This window comes from Tenrec ecaudatus, chromosome 10, assembly GCF_050624435.1.
Source record: "Tenrec ecaudatus isolate mTenEca1 chromosome 10, mTenEca1.hap1, whole genome shotgun sequence".
NCBI classification, from domain to species: Eukaryota; Metazoa; Chordata; class Mammalia; order Afrosoricida; family Tenrecidae; genus Tenrec; species Tenrec ecaudatus.
In genome coordinates, this window is record NC_134539.1 from 88,794,731 (window position 1) to 88,818,581 (window position 23,851).

A 23,851-nucleotide genomic window follows, 5' to 3' on the forward strand; every position below is an offset into this window, starting at 1 on the left:
ATGTCATCACAGGCAGGAAGTCACCTGCTTATCCTGACGTTAGACTTATAAATGCACACTGTCTTGCTTTTGGCTTTGGAAAACTAGGCATTTTACTATAAAAACATGATATGTTCATGTGTTTGTTTTTTTTTAAAAATCATTTTATTAGGGGCTCATACCACTCCTATCACAATCCATACATACATCAACTGTATCAAGCACATCTGTACATTCGTTGCCCTCATCATTCTCAAAACATTTGCTTTCCACTTAAGCCTCTGGCATCAGCTCCTCATTTTTTCTTCTCCCTCCCCACGCTCCCCTCCCACATGAACCCTAGATAATTTATAAATTATTATTTTGTCATATCTTGCATGTTTGTTATTTTTTAAAAACAAATGGGTATTTTTTAAAAAATGGCTGCTTTCTGATGATTGGTATATAGTGACAGACATAACCCACACCGATTCACATCAAAGTTTGTAAAGGGGTTTTACGACCACCACTGTCTATATTAGGAAGCCCTGGTGCAGGGGATGAACAGTGGGTCGCTAACTGAAAGGTCAGCAATCCCCCGCCCCCCGGCTTGCTCCATGCACATGTGCAGCCTCGGGAACCCTGTGGAACGGCTGGACCGTCTTTCAGGGTTACCGTTAGTATCAACTCCCTAGCGGTGGGTCCAGTTTGGATTTTTAACAAATGTTTGAATGCCACAAATTGTAAGTGAACGTGCTGCCAAGCTCATCAGAGCAATGGCTTACGGGGAGAGGGTAGGGCAAGTTGTCTCCTGGGTTCCATCATGATATGGGGAGAGCCCCTCCTGTCCAAGCTGTGTGGGGAAACACTCCCTGGGAAGCACGGGGACGCGGGGCACAACAGGACTCCAAGGTGCCCTGAGCGACAGCTCCCTGGGCGGCTCCGTCTGTGCTTTGTCGAGTGGCATGCTTGAGCACCGACTCACCTGTACATGGGCTGTGGCTGACACACCGGGCACACACTCTCATCCCTGCTGGCTTCCAGGACGAAGTCTGGAAACCACACGGCTGACCGGCAGGTGGGGAACCCCACGCAGCTGAGATAGAACCTGGGGAGAAAGGGATGAAGAGTAAGAAAGGGACACCAGGCACAGGAGGACTCTCGGCTCAGCAGGGGACACAGGGTCTCGAGGCTGTCACGTCACAGAGCGGTACCATCACAGACAATGAGTGACAGGGGAGCTTATTTCCTGCACCCCTAAAACAGGAACAGGGTGCTGGCTTTGCCCTCTTTAAAAGCCAGGCAAGGGACGCTTCGGTGGGCTGTCCCTTTCTGGTGCTTGCTATCTGCTCTCACACCTCAGTTGTTTCTTCCTCATTATAAGTCTGAGAGTGGGGGTGGGGGTGGGCGGAGGAAGTAGGACCACCAGCACCCTCAGGCACCTCTGACCAGAGCTTGGAAAAGGCCTGTTAACCAGTCTGGGATGCACAGTAGTGAACAAGGAAGCTGAAACTGGAAATCTGTCTACTGGACAAGGACCTTCTCCTGTAACGCCAACACCATGTCTTTCTAAGCTGACATTTCTCGGCACTTTGAAGTCACAAAACCAGGGTTTGTCTAGGCAACGTACACATGACCGACAGCTTCCTGAGCGTGCCAAGTGACGAGACTAAAAACCAAACACAAAACCCCTCAATTATTGAAACAGCAGATTCACAACTCCAAAACCAGAACTCTCCGACAGGTGAGCTCCACGAAATACACCCCAGGTCCCTGGGCGCCTCAGGGAAGCATTCCTTTGCCGTCGAGGGTGCCGTCGACCTTTCCAGCCTCATTGCCCGAGGAAGGCCCAGGCCACGTTCCACAGTGGTTGCTTCACGGCCCGACCAGCAGCGCCCAAGGCTGCCAATTTCTCCACTCTCGCCAGCAGTGGTTGTCTTCTGCTTTCTGGAATTTTTCTCTCGATCAAGTGGCATCTCACAGTTGTTTTGACTTGTCTCTCTTGGTGGACTAGTGATCACCAGCATTTCTTCACACGCCTGTTGGCCAACTCGACGTCCTCTGAGGAAAGCCGCCGGGTACTTCCTCACACGATTAGGAAGAGAAGAACCGGACAGGCCAGAAATTGTGCTACTGAAAGGCAGCACCCAGAGAGACACGCCCACCCACGCGCACTCCAGCATGACTCACAGTATCAAGCAGCTGGAAACATCTCAAGCGCCCATCAGTGAGAGAATGGATACATAACCTTACACACAATGTTCAAGAGGAAGGGTTAAACTGTGAAACCCCTCAGGACATTACTCTGAGGGAAACCAGCCAATTACACAGGGTCACACACTGTAGGAGAGCAAAACGAAACAAAACAAAAACCAAGAAAAGGTTTTCATACCAAAAGAAGCCCAATGGGATGGTGACCAGGGGTGAAAGGTGCAGGGAGGGAAGGGGAAGTAACAGGCTGGAGAGAAGACAGGTGTTAACTTAGGTGGAGGAGAGAATAAGCTACAAGAGGGAGATGGGCAGAGAGGGAGAGAGGCGCGAGCGAGCGAGAAACAGGGCAAGACTGGGTGCTCGACAAAGCTGTTGAATACCAACAATGATGATCTGATGTGTAAACCCCCACGTAACTCACAACCCAAAGTTCCAAAACACACCAAAGACCCGTGGTGGCTGCCAGCGATCCCTGCTGCGTCTGCTTTCTTCCAGCTGTCACCAGCTACAGGCCTGGAGACCTGAGTGAAGAAACCCTGCTCTTCGTTCCGGACTTCCAGCAGCTAAAAGGCAGTGCGGTGGTACCGGAGGCCGGCAGGGTCGAGAGAGAAGCATGGTCAATGGTGGCCAAGCCCTAAGAAACAGTGACACTCCCAGGCCATGTGCTCTGTGCCTTGGGGATGGGGGGTACTTAGCCTTCAGGGGCCGCTCACACTCAGCTTCCTTTACCTAGATTTAGGGGGCTGTGAGGGGGATGAGGATTTTAAGGGCCAGGGATGGGTTTTCCTAAATGTTACTAAAGTCTATTTTCGCCCTTGAAAAAAAAAATTAGCAAAAGAGGCAGTGAAGAATTCTACTTTTAGTGCTTACTAAGTAAGGCTATGTGGCCCTGAAACAAGCCACCAAAGGTCCCCCCCCACCGGGTGCACACACTGCTGGGCAGCTGTCAGGCTAGGATGAGACAACGTACTGAAGCACCTGGCACCATACCAGCCACAAATGGAATTGACAAGCATGGCTGCCTGCTCCTGAACAGGCCTTTCCCTGGGCACTTCCTCCAGGGGCTGGGCACTGAGAGGGGTCTCCTTGGCTAACCTGATTCTTGGGATAAACTCCTACACTGACCATCACAAGGGACCTGAGATTTCAGACCCAAGGCCAGATGGGAGAAAGACTATTATGTGTTGACTGCCCACCCTATAGCAGGCACTGTGCTAGGTCCCTGGCCCCTTCCTTCACTGCTGGCCAGCGCTATGGGTATAATTACTGCCCTTCCTTTGTGGAAGGAGAGCTGGATCTCAGAGGAGCCACGCAGCCTGCTAGAGTCACAAACCTCACACGCAGTAGGAATGTACTTGAATCCAGCCCTATCTGGTCCCAAAGGCCATGCGCCTCAGTTTGCACAACTGGGTGAAGGGCATCCTGTCCCTGGGGAACATCACCCATCCCCAGCCCACTTCCTCAAACTCTCACAGAATTCCACGCGTGAGCATCTGGTCCCAGCTGGTTCCCATCATCTCTCCCAAGACTAGAGAAGGCCTGCGTTTGCACAGTGACACATAATGAGAAGGCTGGGGCCTCTCAGCTGTGTGATAAACACAGCATGGGCGGGGGACAGAGGAGCAGACACGGGGCACTGACCCGCCATTCTTCCTGGTCTTGAGCACCATGTCCTTGTTGCACTGAGGACATTTCCTGATGGGTTCCGGCATGGCAGGGTAGATCTCCTCCTGCTGGGTCAGCTGGGCTCCTTCCCCAAAGTACTGGGACAAGGCCTCGTCCAGCCTGTGGAAAAAGGCCAGGAGGCATTCTGGACACTGCACGCACGGGACCTCCGGATCCAGACAGCTGGTGCGGCCACAGATCAGACAGAGGATGGGAGCAGAGAGAGGGCTGGACACCCACCTGGTCCTGACTTCCCAAGTCTCAGCTCCCGGGCAATCCGGGAAGGAACTCAGCTACTGGCAGATAAAGCAGTGGCTGCCCTCCTCTGCTCTGTCACTACTGCACACTTAAACAAATGGAGTGGCAAGTGCTGTGCACTCCCCTCAGAGGTGTCTGTTTGGTGGCAGCTTCAACCAGCCAACGTCTTTCCAGAATTGGTGTGGGACAGACAACAGGTCACTTCTAATAAAAGTGGCACATGCTGCCTGTTAAATCAGCACACCCTGTCCTCCAGAGAAAAAGCAGTCACACACCAGGGCCTGGGTTTGCTGATGAGCAAGAGTGTGGAGGCATCGTAGAAGGGCATTTCTACAGCAAACAGCTCAGTGTAATGGGGCCAGGTTTCTAAACTGACAAGAGCTCTGTGGAAGGAAAAGACAGAACCCGGAGGAGGCAGGTTCAGGGTCAGTGAACACCGTACCCCAGGCCCAGGTAGGAAGTCAGTGGTGAGGGTGAGGTCATCTGGCAGTGGCTCAGCACCCCAAAGCACACAGGATACAAAGAATGACACCACATTTTTTCTGCTGAATCATGCCCCTCAAACGTATTAGGGCTATTAGTCACCAAGGCCCACTCAGTGACCTCTGGGAGAGACCAGGTTCCAGAACTCACTTCTTAGCTTTCGCCACTGCCTCAATGAACACCTGCTTGTATTTCTGGACTTGCTCTCTCAGAACCACAGATTTGTCTTTCTTGCCCTCACAGATCAGCTTCAGGTCAGCTTCCAGCTCGGCCCGGAGGTCCGGCTTAGACATCTGATAGCCCATGGAGTCGTAGCCTGTAAGGAGAACACCGCGGTGAGGACCCCCAGGCCATGAGCTCCTCTTCCTGGGGCTGTGGCCCTGTCCCACTTACCTTCCACAAGCCCCATTCCCAGGTGCCCCGGGAGAAACCGCTTGTCTGCCGTGAGCCCCACGTACATGCGGGCTTTGATGGTCTCAATGTGCTCTGCGTGGGTGGCATCAGTACCTGAAAGTCATTGCTCGGTTACTCTGAGGTCAAGACAGGCATGGCTGAGTGGACCGTGGCTCCTCACTCACAAGGGGCCCTTCCCCTCCAGTCATGCCCTGTTCAGAGTCCACCAAGGAATCACAGAGCAGCCGTGCCTCTCCTGTGCGCGCGCACACACGCTTCCATACCCGCTTGCTCCCATCCTGGTCTCCCTCTGATCCCTCCTCCCAATCCTGTCACAGAGCCTGGGTTGCAGCCCACATCAACTCACAGACATGACTACAACATTCCCCGGCCCATCCCTTAGGCCAGGGGTCCTCAAACTTTTTAAACAGGGGGCCAGTTCACTGTCCCTCAGACTCGTTGGGGGGCCGGACTATAGTTTTTTAAAAAAACTATGCACACGGCACATATTTTATTTTGAAGTAAAAAAAAAACCAAATAGGGCAAAAACAGCCGGTGGGCTGCATGTGGCCCGCGGCCATAGTTTGAGGATCCCTGGCCTTGGCTATGGTCAGAGAGCTCTTTTTACTATTAGCCTGCCATTAGGGAAACGCAATCAAGATCCAATGAGATACCCTTCGTATCTACTGGAGGGCTAGTGTCGAAAAGTCAACTAACAAGTGCTGGTGAAGATGTGAAGACACCAAAACTCTCAACCACTGCAGGTGGACTGCAGGTATCGCTGACTTTGGAAAACTCAGAAAGTTCAACATCCAGTTGATGTACGACCTAGCAATTCTACTCCTGGGTTTATACCCAGAGAACTAACAGCAGGTGTTCAATAAAACAGTACATATGAATGTTCACAGCAACCCTATCATATTAGCCACAGAGTGGGAACCACCTGGACGTCCATCTACTAATGAATGGGCAAGTAAGCTGTGGTCTTTCTACGCAGTGGACTATCGCTCCACCTGAGAAGGAAGTTCTGACACACCGACTACGTGGATGAGCCGTGGAAGAAGCCAGCCACAAAAGGCTGCCTATTGTGTGAGTCCATGTGTGTGAAATCCTCGGAATAGGCAAAACCAGACAGAAGGCAGCTGGCTGGCTGCAGGGACTTGGAGGGTGTAGGAGGGAAACGGGGAATGGCACAGGGACATGGTTTCTTTATGGTGATGGTCACATACATCTGTGACACATGAAGCTCTGCTGTCCACCGGGTCAGGTGCTCAAGCTCAGGCTGAAATCGCTGACTGTGGTGCTGTCAGACCCAGGCTTCTACAGCTCCCAAACCTGATGACCAAGGGTGAGTTCGTCACCTCGCATTACTCACAGCCACCCCCCCCCCCCCGTGGGCGTCCAAGGCTGTCTCCGTTGACAGGAGCAGAAAGCCCAGGCTTCCTCCCGAGGATTGGTGTGATGACATGAGACACACAGATGGTCATTCCCACGGCCCCAAGGTACTGACCAATGCCATGCTTTTCCATGAGGGCAATGAGGTCGGCTTCGGTGAGCAGCTGCGGTGGGCTTGTCTCCCCGTCCACCATCTCCACAGTGCTGGGCTGGAAGCGGGAGCCTCTCTCATAGACAGGGATAGTCTGCAGAGAGCAGCAGAAGCTTCCGTCAGATCATGCTGCCACCGGGCTCAGGAAAAGACACCCGCATCTCAAAGAGTACCGTTCTGCTCCATCGGACGGCACCGGGGCTGGGAACAAAACTGTCTCCCTGCTTCCTGAGGCCCTTGGGGCCAAGCACTCTGCCCTTTGCCGCAACTGATTCTTCACCTTGTCACTCCAGTGATCGTAGGGATACACGTCCAGGTAGTTCCGGGCCAGAACCATGAGGCCATGGGCCACAAAGCGCTCCTGAGCGATGTCAATCTCTACGGTCGTCTCCTGCCCCTGGGCGTCCTGGGAGCAGCAAGCGAGGAAATGGCGAACAATGAACTCATACAGCCGCTGCTCATCTCCCTTTGAAGAAAAACAGAGTCTGAAAAGCTCACCAAAAAGCTCAGCTCTCAAGGTGTTGGCGAAACCTGGGCCGAGTCCCTTTCAGCCAGTTCTAACCCAGGGAGGGCACATCTCTGGTGCCTGTGAGCTCAGGTTGTGGGATTCCACAATTCGAATCGGGCCAAGACCTGCACAGGATCACTTGTGATAAAAACTCAATGCGAACAGAAAAGCCGATCCAAGCAGAACAAATTGGCAAGGGACTCCCTAACCTACAGCACACTCAATGGCAGGCGGCCTGAGGACAACTTAGCACCACCGTGGTGGTGTGAGTGCGAGGGTTTCTGAACACAAGCAAACAGTTCTCCCTTGGGTGAGTTTCTGTGGGTCAAATAATCAGAGATTTGGTGGGGCAACTCCAAATGACGGCCCATCATTCTCCCTCTAATAGTTTATTCCAAGGAGATAATGAGAGACCGGCACACATATTTATGTACAAAGATGCTAACTCTAGTATCTTAGGTATTAAATAATTATAAACACCCAAATATCAAAAACAGATTTAGCAAAATAAAACATTAGGTAATCATTAAAAATCCCACTTTTAAAGACTATTTCAGCCTAGGGGAAGATGCTTGTGAGATAAAACAGGGGGGAAAAAGTAATGTCATAAAATAGAAAGCCGTTTCTAAAGTTATGTGAGGTTCATCTTTTACAATAAAAATATTCTACACATGCACAGAACCAAGGCCGTGCATGTTCAGGGTGGGATCGGAGACATGGGTTTTCTCCCATACTTCCTAACATGAGCACATCTCACTTTGAGAAGAATGGGAAGCCAGCCACACGGTTACAGGGAAAACACCGGCAAACGTACTGAGCTTTGCACTGAGCATTCAGCTGTACAACTTAAACAGCCCTGCCCTCAGGAAGCCCACTCCCTGCTGGGAAATAAGACGAAAAGCTGTGCAACACTTAGGAACAGCTAAGTGTGAAGATCCTGCAAGGAGAGCGAATCAAAGTTTCAAGACAGATAGGGAGATAGACACTCTGACTGATGGACAGGATTCTATTCTTTTCACTAGCAAGGCAATCCAGTTCTGTGTGGGAAAGGGCTTAACCTCCCTGGCGGTCTAATTATGTTAGTAATTTTGTACCCAAAGCGAAACACTGTTTTGCATAAACTTTGCATATTGTTTTATATTGTAGGCCTGTGATTCTTAATAAATTACTCACTTTAATCTCTCTAGTAGACATTCCAGGTATATAAAACTTTAATACACAATCCTGCGAGTAATTCTAAGTTACTGTCGCTGTCATTTATCTGGTCTAAAACTCCTTTTGTGCTAAAGTGACACTTTTTTTATGTCATGGACAAAAAATTTCCAGGCAAAAAATTTTCCAAGTGACAGTAAAAGGGCAGGCAGGGCACTGGAGACTGATCTAGGGACAAATCTGAGGTGATTTGCTTTGATGCAATGTAATCCTCACAGGTTATACTGTATCACTCTGTGAGTGTGTGTGTGTCTTTTAGACTTGCAGTTTTGAATTTCCCCACCCAGTTCTGCCCCCGTGCAGAGAACAGAACTGAACAGAACGAGGAAGTCAGCTCGCTCTGTGATCACAGCGGAGGACACCGCTGGACCAGGGAGAGATAAGGGACTTCTCTGCAGTGTAATCCCGAGTGAGGCTCGGGGTGACCGCTTCTGACAGTTAACACTGACCCTGAGCCACACTCGGGGTTACCGGCAGGGAGGTTAAGATGGGCATGGGTGTGGGCACAGTGGGCGTTGGGGTGGTAAGGATGGTAAGCATGGTGGTGGGTGTGGGCATGGCAGTAGGTGTGGTGAGTGTGTGGGTAGTGGATATGGGTGAAGGTAGGGCAGAATGACAGCGAGTGAGGGCAAGACAGTTAAGTGGAGGGCTTCACAAGGGCAGAGGCCAGTCTGTGTGTGGCCGGTCAGGGAAGAAGCTAGAGCGCCTGACAAAGTGGTCAGGGAGGCTGCGCAGAGTCTGTGACACTGACTCCTGATAGGGAAGAAGAATTTCAAAATCATTTATTCCCCAAAACAGGCGCCCCGAGAGTAAATTCAGCCCCTACGACTGTGATGGCAGGAGTGCACTTAGGAACTAACCTGCAGGCTGCTGGTGTATTTGGTGGGGTGAATGGGAGGGTGGGCTTGGTCGGACTTATTCCCGTTGCGGGGCGTAGGGCCACCTCGATCTAGAATGCTCTGGGCGAAGGCCCCCCATCGAGGATCTGGGACCTGCTGCTCCACCAGCACCATCAGGTTGAGGTCTTTGGGGAAGATGTTTGTTTCCGTTCGAGGATAGCTGATGTACCTGAGCAAGGGCAAGCAGAAAGAACGAGATGCTGAGTGATCAGAGCCAGTCAGAAAGGACAGGGATTTTTGGCGACCACTGTTGTAGGGAAAACTAAAGTATGCACAAGATCCATTCACACCCAAGGGCAGAAGCTATGGCGTCTGCCCAAGTGGGGAGGGCAAGGAGTGAACACAGGGACAGTTGACGGTGTTGCCGTGGGGCAGTAGAAAATGGAGATCCCCATGAGGAAGAAGGGAAATCAAGGAGTGGGAGGAGCGAGCTGATGCGAGGCTTGATTAGTTTAGACGCTGGAATACAGTTAACGATCAGAAATGTCACCCCCCAGTCGATGATAATAACAAAAAGGCAAACAGAAGGAATAAAAAGAAACGGCAGGGTCATGTTGTGGTTTGTAAACAGTTCAGCTAGACCCCAAGGTCAGCTGACTTCTGAAAAGGCCCATCTGACACAGCCACCTGGGTCACCACATGGAGATACCGAGCTGAGGCCCTGGTGGGGGCACAGGACCCATTGGCAGAGACTGGGGTGACGGCAGCGCCACATGCACATCTTTACCTTGACGCAACTAACAACGGGAGTCACGGCCAAACAGCCGACAGATGTTACAAATGTGCAGTGACTATAGAGGCCAGTCTTTTTCACATCAAAGTTCGGAACGCCCCATGTGGGACTTACACTGACACGGGAGTGCCTCTCCATGGCGCAGGTGCCTGGTCACGTGGGGGGTGCAGCTGGAGCACTCACAACCCTATGGAAGGGATGCTTTGCCACGATCCTACAGCACTGAGAGGGGCCCCTGCTTCCTGCTGGGCCCCGGGAGGTGCTGTGGCGGCGGCTGTGTGTGTGTAATAGGATTCATTTACCCTGGGGGCTCTTAGTTTGGGAAACACTGATTCTGAGTATCTTTTTCCAGCCAGACAAGATCACTGGGTAGATCCCAGCTAGCAGCGACCCTAACAGAACCTGCAGGGGCAGGTAGCTTCACCTTTCTCCTAGGAGTGGCTGATAGCATTGAACCGCCAGCTCTGCCAGCCGACCGCGTCCTCAACAGTGCCAACAGGGCTCCTCCTTCAGGGGCAGGACCACCTCTCTAGACCATTGGTACTTCCCTGCGAAGCTCTATTTCTAAAAGGGTCCACCCTGAAGATGCCCAAACCTCCACCCTAATCCCGCGCATTTACCCTTTAGTGTAGAGCCTTTCGGCAAGCCTCATGGTTTCTTTCGCGTTTATTCTCAGTTTGCGTGAAGCCAGCTTCTCGAGCTCCTGCGACGTGAGACAACAGGTGCATTAGGGTGAGGTGCTCACAGGGCCCTGAATAACACGGTCTCGTCTTCCAGAACATACTCTGCTCCTGTCACTCTGGAGGATGCTGTCATGTGGGGGAAAGACCGGCTGTCCTCAATGGCAGTGACATGGGATGACTAGTAGAAAAGGGGCAAAGCCTGCCTCGCTGGAGAGCCACGTCCTCTGCTTTCTGCACCCTGCCGAACTCCCAGGCAGTCCCAGCCTTTGGCTCAACATGGTAATGACTTATATGTTTAACCACCATGGCCCCTCATACTTTCACGTGATTTGGAATTACGCACTGATAAATACAGAAGTGCTAATTTACTACACAGCAGCAATTCTCACAGTGTCCCAGTGTGGGCCCGAACGAGTCAGCACATGCTCAGGCCCTGGGCTTCCTCAGGGGCAGGATTAATGAGCCACTGTATGTCCCAAACTGGGCAAATCTGAAAAATACAGACTCCTGATTCCAAGCTAGACTTCATCACTCGCCAGGGAAGGGAGCGGGCTTTGTTAGAAGGGCATCACACTTGGTTGAGGGCAGAGGAAAAGAGGAAGGCCCTTGATGAGGTGGCCTGGCATAAGGCTGTCAGGATGGGCTCCAGCCCAGGACAACTGTGAGGAAGGAGCAGGACCGGGCAGTGTTGTGTCCTCTCGTACACAGGGTTGCTATGGGTCGGCACCGACTCACGTCACTTAACATCACGACCACTGTGGAGGGTGGTTTTCACAGGCAAGCATGGGGGAAAAAGCTAGAAGGCAGGGTCTCCAAACCTGGCTGCCCACCATCAGCACAGGGATGCTCCCTAACATCCAGAGTCCCAGGTCCACAACAAACCAGCCAACTTAAAAAAAAACCAGGACTGGAGACCAGAAACTTAAACATTTCACTGACCCACCAGCTGGGCTCACGGGTCAGAACCACCCCGGTTCTACCCTAGATCCATGTGTCCACAGGAGACTGTCCCCACCTCACAGGGACCTCCAGCATACAAAGGGACAAGCAGGGTGGGCACTGGAGTCTGGAGCAGAAGGAAGTTTGACTAACAGCTAATTCTAAGTCCTATTCCCCTTCCTGCCCAAGGAGAGGCACAGTGTGGACCTTTCAGGGGGTACCAGGGATTCAACCGGGTAAGTGCAAGTGCCATTTCTGAGAAATACCCCCTTGGTCCTTGCCCGTCCAATGCCGTGCCCGGCTCCTCACACCAGGAGTGCAGGCAGCACTGCGAACCTGTCCTAGTGTCCATACCAGTGTGTAACTACAGCTGCACAACCTGGCACAGAGCCTACAGGCAGCAGCTCGGTCAAAGTCTGTGGACTCACACCTGTGGCAGGAGCCCAGCAGCCTGATCGCAGCCCAGGAAAGCACACGGGGGTGGGGTGTGGGGTGGGGGGAGGGGGAAAGGAGTCCATCAGCACCAGCTGTGTACTCTGCCCCTGACACCATGGGCCTGCTTGATTCAAGGGTTTTTTATACAGTTCCCCCCTCCCTCCTGGAAGTCAGTACACCTGCCCATTAGGGTCCTATGGCCTCGTTCTCCTGAACACACCACTGGATTGACTCTACTTCAGCAGAGCGATGGTGCTACATGGCGTTCAGGCAGGATGTCCCTCTCACCTATGCGACATTCTCCATGGCCAGCAGGGCGATGGTCAGCAGTCCTTTCCCCATGCTGCTACTCCGACAACCCTGCGGCCTGGATGTCAACGCCTTTCTAACCAGGAGGATCAAACACATCTGTCTCCGCTAGGGTCACCCGGTAACTTTCTCCTCATGACCCACCCCTTCCAGAGCTGCCCCTGAGCAGAGTGTTAACTAGAATTTTCCCGCAAAACAGCGCCAGGAAGGGGTGTTTCTGATGTGACGGACCCAGATTGGAGCTCCACAGGGACGGCTCCACTGGGCTCAGAGTCTGAGGAGCCTCACTCTAAGGGAGGCTTCATAACAGATATCCAAAATGATGTTTACACAGATGATGCAGCAAGATGGATGAAAGGTTTGGGTGAATGCTAACAAAAATATTAAATATTAAGAAACAGGATGATACATTTACCACACATTTTGACCAAAGATTCTATAAGATAATCCTGACCAAAAGGGGGGAAACGTGAACCAGAATTTCAAACTCACATCTGGAACCCAGATTTTCTAGAGCATGAAGAGTGAGCACACCCCTCAGATGAGTGCCCTGAGATCACCTTTAAATGTTCATTCCAAACTAGCCCCTAAGGTCTTTAAACCACACAATCGTTTTGTGTAACGTGTAAAAAAAACCTGTCTTATACATTACGCTCTTTGAAGGGTCTACCCCAATGCAAAAAAACTGACAACAGCCACCTAAAGGTGAGATAGAAGTGTAGTGGGCAGTGAGTTCACTGTAAGGGGGCGGGGGGCGAGGGGACAAGACGACCCAAACCACTCAGAAAAGGAGGGTGAACAGGTCACACAACTCAAAGATGTCGTCAGTGTCACTGAGTGTACATGCAGAAACTGCTGAATTTTTCTGTGAATATTCTCAGCAACAAAACACACTGTAACAAGACAGACACTGATGTCCATCAGTCATTATGTGAAGATGGTCAGGTGGTAAACAGTTTGTCTTTCGGTTTTTGTTTTCCAAGTGTCATGGAATAAAGCTATTGAATTTGAAAATGGAAAAGCGGCATCATAAGCATGCAGATCCTGCCACGGGCTCCCCCGTTTCCCAAGGGCTTTCCTGAGCCCTGTGCAGGGAAACCTGTCCCAACACCACCAAGCCCATGCTACTGTACAGTGGGACCATCCACCTGGAACCTACCACGGTGTCTAGAGCTTGAGGCCTCCACTTACTCTTCGGCTTGGAGCGGACATCCACCACCGTTGCAGTAGGGTCCTAGAAAGCCAGGCAGAGAGAAGACCAGGTCCACTTCTTGTTCCTCAGCCCCGGATTTCCTGGGGCTGCCCTGCTCCGCCCCAGATGGCACTGGCATGACAGGTAAGCTGGTGCTAGCGGAGGGCCCCAATCTGATACAGGTGTTTAGCCAACAGTGTGGTGGCAAGCCCCCCCCCCCCCCCCCCCCGCAACCAGGCCCACAAGCCAGTGCATTCCCCCTCCAAAGCCTGGGAAGCACACAGCTGGAAGTATGGTCCGTGGGCCTGGGCAGGAGAGTTGACAGCCTGCGCTCTTCACTCTCTCCAGCTTCTTCTTCCACAAAAGACACTGCTGCCAGCCTCACAGCCATAAAACAGCACGTCAAAACAAAGTGTGCCTGGTGCACAGTCGGTACTCAGCAACCGTGGCTATCTTTACCACATCAATCACACATCAGGCTTTAGCCGCAGGAATCCTCGTCAACCCCAAGGTGTCAGGCCTTGATTTTATCATCAAAGTGTGCAGCCACTGGGTTGAATTGCCACCAAGTAACCACTGACTCTAAGCCAGCTGTCGGCCTTGCCATGAGCCCTCCTGCTCGAGACCCTCTCTCGGCTCATTCTGTCTCTGTGTCGGCCCCTGGGAGAAGCCTTCCATAACCACCTCATCTAAGGACTCTCCCCCCTGCCCTTCCTCCCTCACACGGTTCTCTCCCCCAGCTGGTTCTACTTCCTTGTGGCACTGATCCAGGAGTCCAGGTGGCATAGCATGGGTTAGGTGCTTGGCCGCTAGCCCCAAGGTCAGTAGTTCAGACCCACTAGCAGCTCCACAGGAGAAAGATGAAGCTGGCTGTTCCCACAGAGATGTACAGTCTTGGAAACCCACAGGGGGGGTATTTCTCCTCTGTCTTACAGGAATCGACTGGTCAGGAGTGGGCGTCGTTTGGGTGTTTGGTGTGGCACACATCGCTGCAGGAAATGAACATGCCCATGTGTCCTGTTCTCCCTCACACAAGAGTGGGGACCTCACCTGCCCTGTTCAGGGCAGTGTCCCCCTACGGCACACTCTCTCACCGGGCACTCATTAAAAACGTGACCCTCACGCTTGTAGTCTCTCTGGACGACGAGAAGTAGACCCTCCTTCCACTCTAGGCGTCTGGCCTGTGATCCTGGTGTCAGGAAGACTGTGGTCGATCAGTTCACAACTGCATTGCGTGCAGCCAGGGACAGACCTCTCCCTTTCCCATCTGGGATGCAGTTTCCATGGGTTCCAGCCTTACTGGTTCTCAAACACGGATGCCTGAGATGCAAACTTACAGGCACCAGTGAGGCGGAAAGGGGGACAGGACCTGGTCTGTCAACAGCAAGGGGGAGCTGGGGCAGGTGCAGGCTTTCCCCTGGATCCCGAGCATTCCAAAACATGTCTTACCTCCATACACAGCTGGTAGAGGACGAGACAAGCTGTGTGGTTAAAGAGCCGGTGCCTTTTCCAGTTGAATTCCACAGTGCCGTCGTCGTGCTCATGCGTCACTGTACAGGGGAAGCAAGCAGAGCAGCAGGGCTCAGAGAAGCGACGTGACCGTCAGAGCACAGCAAGCAGCCACCCGCTGCCCTCGAGCGCACTGACTCTCCGGCCCACAGGACAGAGCGGCGTGGCTCCCTGAGGCTTCTGAGGCTGGAAAGCTGCATGGGAGCAAGGAGACAAAGCCCGATTCTTTCTCCCATGGAGCAGATGGGCAGTTCAAACCACCCAATGCCGGTAAGCAGAATTCAAAGGAACAGGAAGCAGACGTTCCTTGACAGCTAAGGGAACCTCCGGTGTATTCTGAATGCCACGGGGGTACGATGTGGGCGGGCGGCAAGACCACAAGTCACACACTGAACTCGAGCTGGGCTCTTCCCCGCTGCCTGTGATTCCTAGCCCTTGGCTGAAATGGATTGAACTGTGTCCCCTCAAGATGTGTTGTAAACCCTAACCCCCATACCTGTGAATGTAGGAAAGTTTGGGAATAGGGTTCCCTTGGTTAATGAAACCCCATCAGTGTAGGGTATGTCTTAAGCCAATCACATCTGAGATCCAAAATGAGCCGATTAGGCAGAGAGAAGTGGAGGTGGACAATGCATGCCAGCCCACCTGAAGACCACCAAAGCATAAAGGGACAGAACTGAAGAGAAAGTGAGGCAGACAGACAACAAGCCTGCCCCAAGAGCTGGCACCCTGAATTTGGCCGTCTAGCTTCCTGAATGACGAGGAACATAAATTTCTCCTAGTTACAGTCCCACTAAGGTCCTTCTGTGGGAGCGGCAGCAGGAGCTCAGACAGGGCCTTAAGCAAGGCCCCTCCCTAGTACTGTGATGGGGCTCCACCTACCTTTAATTCTGTGGAAGGTTTCTGGCACAAAAGCCTGAATGGCTTTGAAGCGCTCCACCACAAAGCCCAGCGTTGGGAATTGGCAGCTGCCGTAACTGACGAGCTGCTCCGCCAGCACCTCTGGGAATATCTTCTGAAGCCTCAGGGTCTGGAATCTTGTGAAGGCAGCGCCTGGACGCAGGCAGGCAGACAGGGAGGACAACACAGATGGTCAGGGCAGAGTCGGCTGCAGACAACACCATCAGCCCTACAGCTCAGCCCTCACCACAGCGGGGGCCTCTGTCCTGCGACCCTCACCAATCCGTAGGTCCAGCTCCTGCCTCACGTCAACAGCATCGCTCACTTTTTGGTCTGGATCTGTCAGGTTCTCACAGGCCACTCTGATGGCACGTGGGGTGATCTCAGAGAAACGGGCTCTCAGCACTGGCAGACTGGGCTTCACTGCAAGAACAGAGCCGGGTCAGAATCAAGCCACACTGTCTCCCCGCACAACAGGGCAAAAGGCGCGCTTTTCTGCCTCCACCGCAAGTGTCGGGTACCCTTTTTACTGATAGGGTTAAATTAATGGCATAGTCTGAGAGGGAAATCCTACTGTGTCTTCTACACAGAATGTGGTCAGAGAACAGGGATGAATCAAAGTTCTCCTGGGAGCCTTGTGGGACTCAGTTTCACCTGCTCTCATACTTCTAGGGAAAAGGAAAACCTTTGCCAATCAAGAGTCCTGTGGGGAATGCTCATGTCCTTTTGTGGTAGTTACACAATCTGTTGTCAATTTGAGACTTCAGAGTGAAGGTGTGGAGGCCAGCCTGTCAATGTGGACAAGACATATGGAGCTATGAAAGAGCCCTGCAGTTGAAGGAGCCATGTGGTGACCCCTGCGAGCACAGAGGTGCTTCCACTGCCAGATTCACAAGACTTCCCACCCACTGGCCTGTGATCTTCTTGCATTCGGCATCATTGCATGTGTTTTGTGAGTCTGAAGAGGACATCATAGACTGGTCGGACATATGGGCTAATTTTGGACTTATGGGCTTGATCTGGACCGGGCTGGGATGTTTTCTCCATATGCAATTGCTCTTGTCTAGGAAGCTCTCTCTTACACACATGAGTGTCTATGAATTCATTTCTCTAGTCTACCCGGACTGATAACACACCTTCCGTGACTCTGACCGTTAGTTAAAACCTCAGAATGCAGCATCACAGCATTTTACACAAACACCTTCAAGAGAAACAGCACCCACCCCCATGTGAACGCCAGTATCACCTCCTTGTCACTTCCTCTAAGTTACCCGTTAGAACCCTCCACATTCACCCAAGTATTAAGGCACAAAGAACATGTGCAAAACACAAACAAAAACACTTTTGGATGATTCCTTATACTTAACATATGCAATGTACATTTAGAGCAAAACATGTCCCCTGAGGCTAATGCAGCAATGGTATTTTTAACGATTACGCACAGGAAAGTTGGCCAAAGAACTGACGCATTCCAAGTGTGGTTGAGCAAAGAAATCTGCATGTACTGTGGGCTGCCGGAACAAACGGTTCCGCCCCGGAAGAAGCACAGTTGGAACGCTACTGACAACCAAGGACAATGAGACTTTGTCTCATGTGTTTGGACACATTGTGGGAGAAACCAGTCCCCGGAGAAGGACATCATGCGTGGTAAAGTGGAGGTCGGTGCAAAAGAGGAAGGCTTCCTGGAGGACATGGAACGTACGGTGGCTGCAACCAGGGGCTCAGGCAGGGCTTTGTTCTGCTGCACACAGTGCTGCTGTGACTGGAACCCATGTGAAGGTGCCTAACAACCAAAGCAACACACGTGTACATACGCACAAATGATACGTCAAGAAGTACTGCTACAAAGGCAGAGAACCCTTTATTAAGACAAAATATCAAACTGTGAAGCTATGGTTCCTTGGCAAAACTTTTCTTTCCCCAGTTCATACAGGCATAAATTTTTCTCAAATAAAATTCGCTTCCATGTGTCTCTGCAAGACAGGTGATCTCAGAAATTTACTTAGCGTAGGCTCTTTAGGGCACCTGACAAAAGAAGTCTGAATCAAAACCCTGCCTTTTGTGGGCAGTCGCTCGGCCAGTTAAGCTCATCGCAGGGAGGTCAGCTCACAGTTATGGTGAGTGCTTTGTTGCTGTTTTTAATTCCAAAGGGATCACTTGGACAGATCCGTTCAAAGCATACAGTATGATCACGAGGGCTTATTATTAGGAAGGTATTTTTAAAAAATAATCATTTTATTGGGGGCTCATACAACTCTTATCACAATCCATACATACACCCATTGTGTCAAGCACATTTGTACATTTGTTGCCATCATCATTCTCAAAACATTTCCCCTCTACTTGAGCCCTTGTTATCAGCTCATTTTTTCCCCTTCCTCACGAACCCTTGATAATTTATTATTTTGTCATGTCTTATACTGTCTCCCTTCACCCACTTTTGTTGTCCATTCCCCAGGGAGGGGTTTAGATCATTGTGATTGGTTCCCCCTTTCTCTTCCCCTCTTGTTATCGCTACTCCTATTATTGGTCCTAAGGGGTTTATATGTCTTGGATTCCTGTGTTTCCAGTTGCTATCTGAACCCATGTACATGCTCTGGTCTAGCCAAGTTTGTAAGGTAGAATTGGGATCATGATAGTGTGTGTGTGTGGGGGGGGGAGGAAGCATTACAAACTAGAGGAAGGTTGTGTGTTTCATCGGTGCTACGCTGCACCCTGACTGGCTCGTCTCTTCTTTGTGACCCTTCTGTGAGGGGATGTCTGGAAAAATCTTTCATCTGGGCCTATCCACTTCTGAAGATGGTGTTTCCATCTCTTTACACCTTCCCCAAATAAGTCTACGCTCTTCAATTTGCACCATGTCAAAACGCCATGTCAAAGAATCCTCCATAGACACAAATCAGGTTCCTTCTAAATGTTCTTTGAATTTGGGGGACACCAAAAAGGCTGAAGTGACAACATCAGGATGGATGGGGCAAGGTTTACCAACAAAATCTTCACAGGACAGCTGTCCTCAAAGAACGAGCAGGTCGTCATCGTGGTGGCAAAGATCTCCGCAGGGCAACTTTCCTGGGCCCTTTTGTCACCAGTGCAGCTTTTCATTGTCCTTAAACTTCTTGATACTAAGCCCGTGACCATCCTCTCCCTCTGAAGAAAATCGACTCAGAGGACCCCTGTGGTCCTCCCAGCCAGTATTCAGACATAACCACTGGGCTGACTTCTCTGCCTTGAATTTAACTGGCCCTGCAGATCCCTTGGGAAGCCACTGGTTGGACTTTTTTTTCCCTCCCATAATTAGGTATTTATTTTAAACTTGAAGTTGTACAGTATAGGATCTTTGCTTATACTTAGTAATTATAGAGATTTAAAATATTTATGACATTTACTGTTTTCATCACTTTTTGAGTTTCTCCACAGGTTGGCCTTTTTCTATTGCAGGTCCTTCTAATGAGACTTACACCAGCGTGCTCCTGCAAACTTGTCCGTGGCCATCCAGTGACCAGAGACAGGTTTAGGGATGGTTTGTTGGGCATCAAGGCTGTGCATGTATGAACTGGAGCCCAGCAGCCATACTATACTTTTTAGCTTACCCTTGTAAATGGTGCTTGGGTGGCACAAACACCCACGACCCCAAAGGTTGGCAGTGTGGAGCCACCTAGTGATGCCCGGAAATAAAGGCCTAGCAATCTGCTACCATAGAGATTACAGCCAAGTGAACTCTATGGAGTGACTGTACTCTGTAACACATGGGGCCACTGGTAGCTGGTTATTGGTATAGATACACACACACGTACATATTTATTTATGCATACGTATACTAGTTTACATATGGGACATACACTTTAAAACATTTTTCAAAGATCATTCTATTGGGGGTTCTTACGGCTCTTATAACAATCCATACATCTGGCAATCCACTTGGCTCTGCCACATGACAAGTCTGTCCTCATCGCAGCATGACCGACTAGCCAGGCTTTATAGACAAGGAAGCCATAGCTTTCAGGGGTTCAGCTACTTGTCAGAACAGACAGTTGGTGGCCATGGACCCGCTCTCAAGACCTGAGGAACAACTCAGACGGGAAGGACACACACAGAAGAACTTGGCAGTGTCCTGTGTGCACACAGATACAGATGAACGAGCCGTCTTTGTGATCTCAAGGACAAAGCCGGACATGGCATCACCTACCAGCCTTGCAAACGTGGATGACCTCAAATCCAATATTCTCCCCTTCTCTATCGCAGTCAGTCCAGATCACCAGAGCCTGGCACTGGCGCGCCTCTCGCTCCAGCGTGTTCTGAAATTCACGGTGGGGAAACAACAGTGAGAGCAGACTCTGTAGAGCACTTGACACCTCGCACGGAAGAATCACACTGAACATCCATTCATGGTACTATGAGAATATCCACTTGGGTGGAGAAATGGTTCCGGCCAGCAATGCCAATGGAGGCACCAGTGCAGGCCTTCTCCTTTAGACCACACTAGACCAGGGGTCAGCAAGCTGTGGCTCCTGAGCCACATGGGACTCTTTCGGTACGGACATGTGACTCTGAGGTCAAATTGAAAATGAAAATACCATGGTTTCACTTAAAGGATCTAATTCAGATAATGGCGATTTCATTTGTTTGTAAAAAAAATACTTTAGACTTTCTGAATAATTCTTCAATCATTGAGACAGAATTGGCTCTTCTGTCTCAAAAGTTTCCTACCCTTGCACTCCTACCCCTAGACACACATGTGTAACTCAACCACATTTATGCCTCTCCCACAACCACACTTTTAACTCACCTCTGACAGACACCTGTCGCTCCCCCACATACACACTAACAACTCACCCCAGAGGCATCTTTCCAACTCCTCTCCGATCCATGCTTATCATTCCCTAGCACAAGCTTCAAACTCACCTAGGACAGACAAATGACTTCCCCTGACACATTTACAACCCAACTCCAACACACCTGTAACTCACATTTACAACTTCCCAGCACTCACACACACATACACAATAACTCACTTGTGACATACACTGCTAACTCAGCCACACACGTTTCACTCCCTTGACACACATGTAGAATTGCCCCATACATTTATAACAAGTCATCTCCAATACATGCTTATAGCTCCCTTGATACACACAACTTTCCTGACAGAAGTTTATAACTCTGCTCTGACACACACTAACTCTCCCTGGGCACACACTTATAACTTCTCCCCTGACACATGCTCACAACTCTCCCGACATGCACAGCTCATTTCTAACACACTTAGGACTCCCTTGATACATCTTAGTAACTCACACACCACAGTCTTACAACTCACTCGACGCACAGTTAAGACTCCCCTGATACCCACTTATAATTCCTCCTGACAAATATGTAGGAGGGGGCTTAAAAATGTTTATGGAAAAGTGGAATTAAGAGATACTGAAACTCTTCCACGAACTTTTGGAAGCCCTTGTCTAGCTAAGATTCAACTTACACTTACAACGGTCCTGATTCTGATTCAGTCCTGGTTCGAAAGACATGAACTCCCAGATGAATGCGATCTGGAGTTTTCCCAGCTAGCAGGGCCTGGGGGCGCCCTGACTGCCCCAGGGTGCCACAGTCCTTCCAAACCCCTGCCGGCACTGCCCGGGCTCTTCACTAGAGCGAGGTGTGGGCCAGTAAATCTTTAAGCGACTACTCTTCATAGAAAAGCTATTCAACCCCTCTATCGCTCAGTTTTAACAGCCGGATTTTAAAACTGGATGAGAATAATCTCTTATAATCCTGCGTTTCTCAATTGAGAAAACCTTGTTTCTCAATTCTAATGGTTCAAAATATAGAAAACAGTACAGGTTGGCTGTTTTGTGATTGTTCCACCCCCTTTCCAAAAGACTCTACCTTGATGTCCACAAAATTCTCTGGGCAGTATTTTTCAATTTCTGCTTCAAAGAGCACAAGAGGATTGCAACTTTGCCTAGAAAACAAACAAAATAAGCACCAGGAGTTAGACAATTTGGGAAAAGCGGCTCCTCCTGCAGTCCGTGAAGGAGGGTGGTCCAATCTAGGGAGAGCCATCTGCTTGGTGGGCTTGTACATGGATCCCCCACAGAAAAAGCCCACATGATAATGCCAGGTGATTAAAGGCAAGGGCTGACCCTCGTTGTAATGCAGTTCCCACTGTCTCAGGAAGATTAATAGGAAGTGCTAAAGAAGAAATTCCACTACTCTCTCACGCACATCTGCAGTGCAGTGGCTGCCTGAAAAAGGTGCGACTGTTTTGGGGAAGTACTTAAAGTGCTTCTCAACCCGGGAACGCGGTGAACATTCACAACGAAGCGGGTGATCTTAGGCTATCTCGGTAATAGAAGTTTCACAGAAAGATCATTCTGCGCAGATTCCTGTAGTATTTCACAACTTACCTTGAATAGTCAGAAATGTCTTTCCTTAGGAATTATACTAACCATTTTCGAAACGGCGTTTGGAAATCATGAGCCAGCAAGTGTCCAGAAACTGAGGTCATTACCATGGTAACATTCTGAACAACAAAAATGGAATTATTCTTTCAGTAATGATAACTTGCCAAGCCACTGAAGGAAATGAAACAAACAAAAAACTGGGGATTGGGAGCAAACAATAAATAAATATGGTGCTTCATAGTCCAAAATGTCTATCAGGATATAATGATCACTCTAGTACCATAGTACCTTCCTTATCATTTAAACTTTCCTCAAACTATTTCCTGTTTGCAGTTACATAACTAGTTTCTTGTTAGAGAGTTGAGAGAGACCCATATTGAGTAAAAAGAAGATTCCTTATAAATTATCAAGAAGCTCTGATAGCACAGTGGGTAAAGTGCTTGACTGTCAACCAAAAGGTTGGTGTTTCAAACCCACCAGCCTCTCTGTGAGGGACGATGTGGCAGTTTATTTCTGTAAAGATTACAAGCTTGTAAGCCCTATGGGGCTGTTTTATTCTGTTCATAGGGTGGCTGTGAATTGAAATCAACTCAGTAGTAATGGGTATAGGAAAAAGCTGCCCTTCTTAGCTACAGATACATGTCCACAAGAAGTACACAAATGGCATATGAAAGCACACACCAACTGTATTTGAGAAATGCTTCAGCACTTACCTGCCCAAACAGGTGATATTCAAATTCATAGATTTTGTTGAATTTAGAAAGTCCTTCCCTCTACAAAACACAACAGAAACAAAAAGAACCTATAAATTTAAGCAAAACCCTGGTAAGTGGGGATATTCAAGACTCAACAAAAAGGACACTGCCAGCAAACTGGTGGATTAGGCTTACAGGCTCCACAGGCCCCTATAATAAGGGCACGAGAGAGAGACCCAAAGACACAGACAGCGATAGCCCTGAAAGCCCACGTTCCACAGGAAAGGGCCGAGAAGTGAACTGAGAAAAAGATGAACAAAAGCAGGGAGAGAGGAGACAGTGGGGGCTAGCCCGGCATGACATGGTCACCGGAACTTCTCCAAGCAGCATGTGATCCAGACAGTGGCCTGCCATCATAAAAGCACACTGGTGGCTGGAGACAAGATGACCAGTCCCCACCCTTATTCACCCGGTAGCCAGTACCACCCTCTCCCTAGACAGCTCGTTCTGCCAAAGGTTAGAGCTGCGCCCTCGTGGATCAGGCCCTGACAGTACACACCTGAGCTCTGGCTCACGAGACCAGCAGAACAGACCCTGACCACCCTCAGTTAGGCCAGAGGCCATTTACACCCAATGGGCTTGTTCCTTCCAGACACAAGTACTCTGAACTGAGAATGCTGGTCCTTACCAGGGGCTCTGCCCTCTACAGCTTTCTCCTCTGGGTCTTGCCATGCCCCAGCCTTCTCCTTTATTTACCATCCCCCTTAGCCCCGCCTTGTGTTTGTATCCTTTCTCTGCTGGTCTTTTTTTTTTTTATATTATCAAAAATATGAAATTCTGTCTTTTATTTCATTCAGGTTCTGTTTTTTTTTATTTTAAACGTTTTATTAGGGGCTCATACAACTCTTATCACAATCCATACATA

General features: G+C 50.1%; 1 protein-coding gene across 1 annotated transcript in view; it reads right to left on the bottom strand.

The window, feature by feature from the left end:
- TOP3A (DNA topoisomerase III alpha) overlaps positions 1-23,851 on the bottom strand; it is a 41,892-nt gene that overhangs the window by 4,950 nt on the left and 13,091 nt on the right. Inside the window, exons 2-17 of the mRNA XM_075560976.1 lie at positions 22,945-23,004; positions 22,277-22,350; positions 21,714-21,789; positions 20,020-20,128; positions 16,113-16,256; positions 15,816-15,986; positions 14,874-14,974; positions 13,392-13,466; positions 10,487-10,569; positions 9,095-9,302; positions 6,795-6,980; positions 6,479-6,608; positions 4,969-5,082; positions 4,726-4,891; positions 3,811-3,954; positions 944-1,066 (exon numbers count right to left, since the gene is read on the bottom strand). Coding sequence (XP_075417091.1) covers positions 944-1,066; positions 3,811-3,954; positions 4,726-4,891; positions 4,969-5,082; positions 6,479-6,608; positions 6,795-6,980; positions 9,095-9,302; positions 10,487-10,569; positions 13,392-13,466; positions 14,874-14,974; positions 15,816-15,986; positions 16,113-16,256; positions 20,020-20,128; positions 21,714-21,789; positions 22,277-22,350; positions 22,945-23,004 — 1,964 coding nt within the window. The remainder of the gene's footprint in view (positions 1-943; positions 1,067-3,810; positions 3,955-4,725; positions 4,892-4,968; positions 5,083-6,478; positions 6,609-6,794; positions 6,981-9,094; positions 9,303-10,486; positions 10,570-13,391; positions 13,467-14,873; positions 14,975-15,815; positions 15,987-16,112; positions 16,257-20,019; positions 20,129-21,713; positions 21,790-22,276; positions 22,351-22,944; positions 23,005-23,851) is intronic.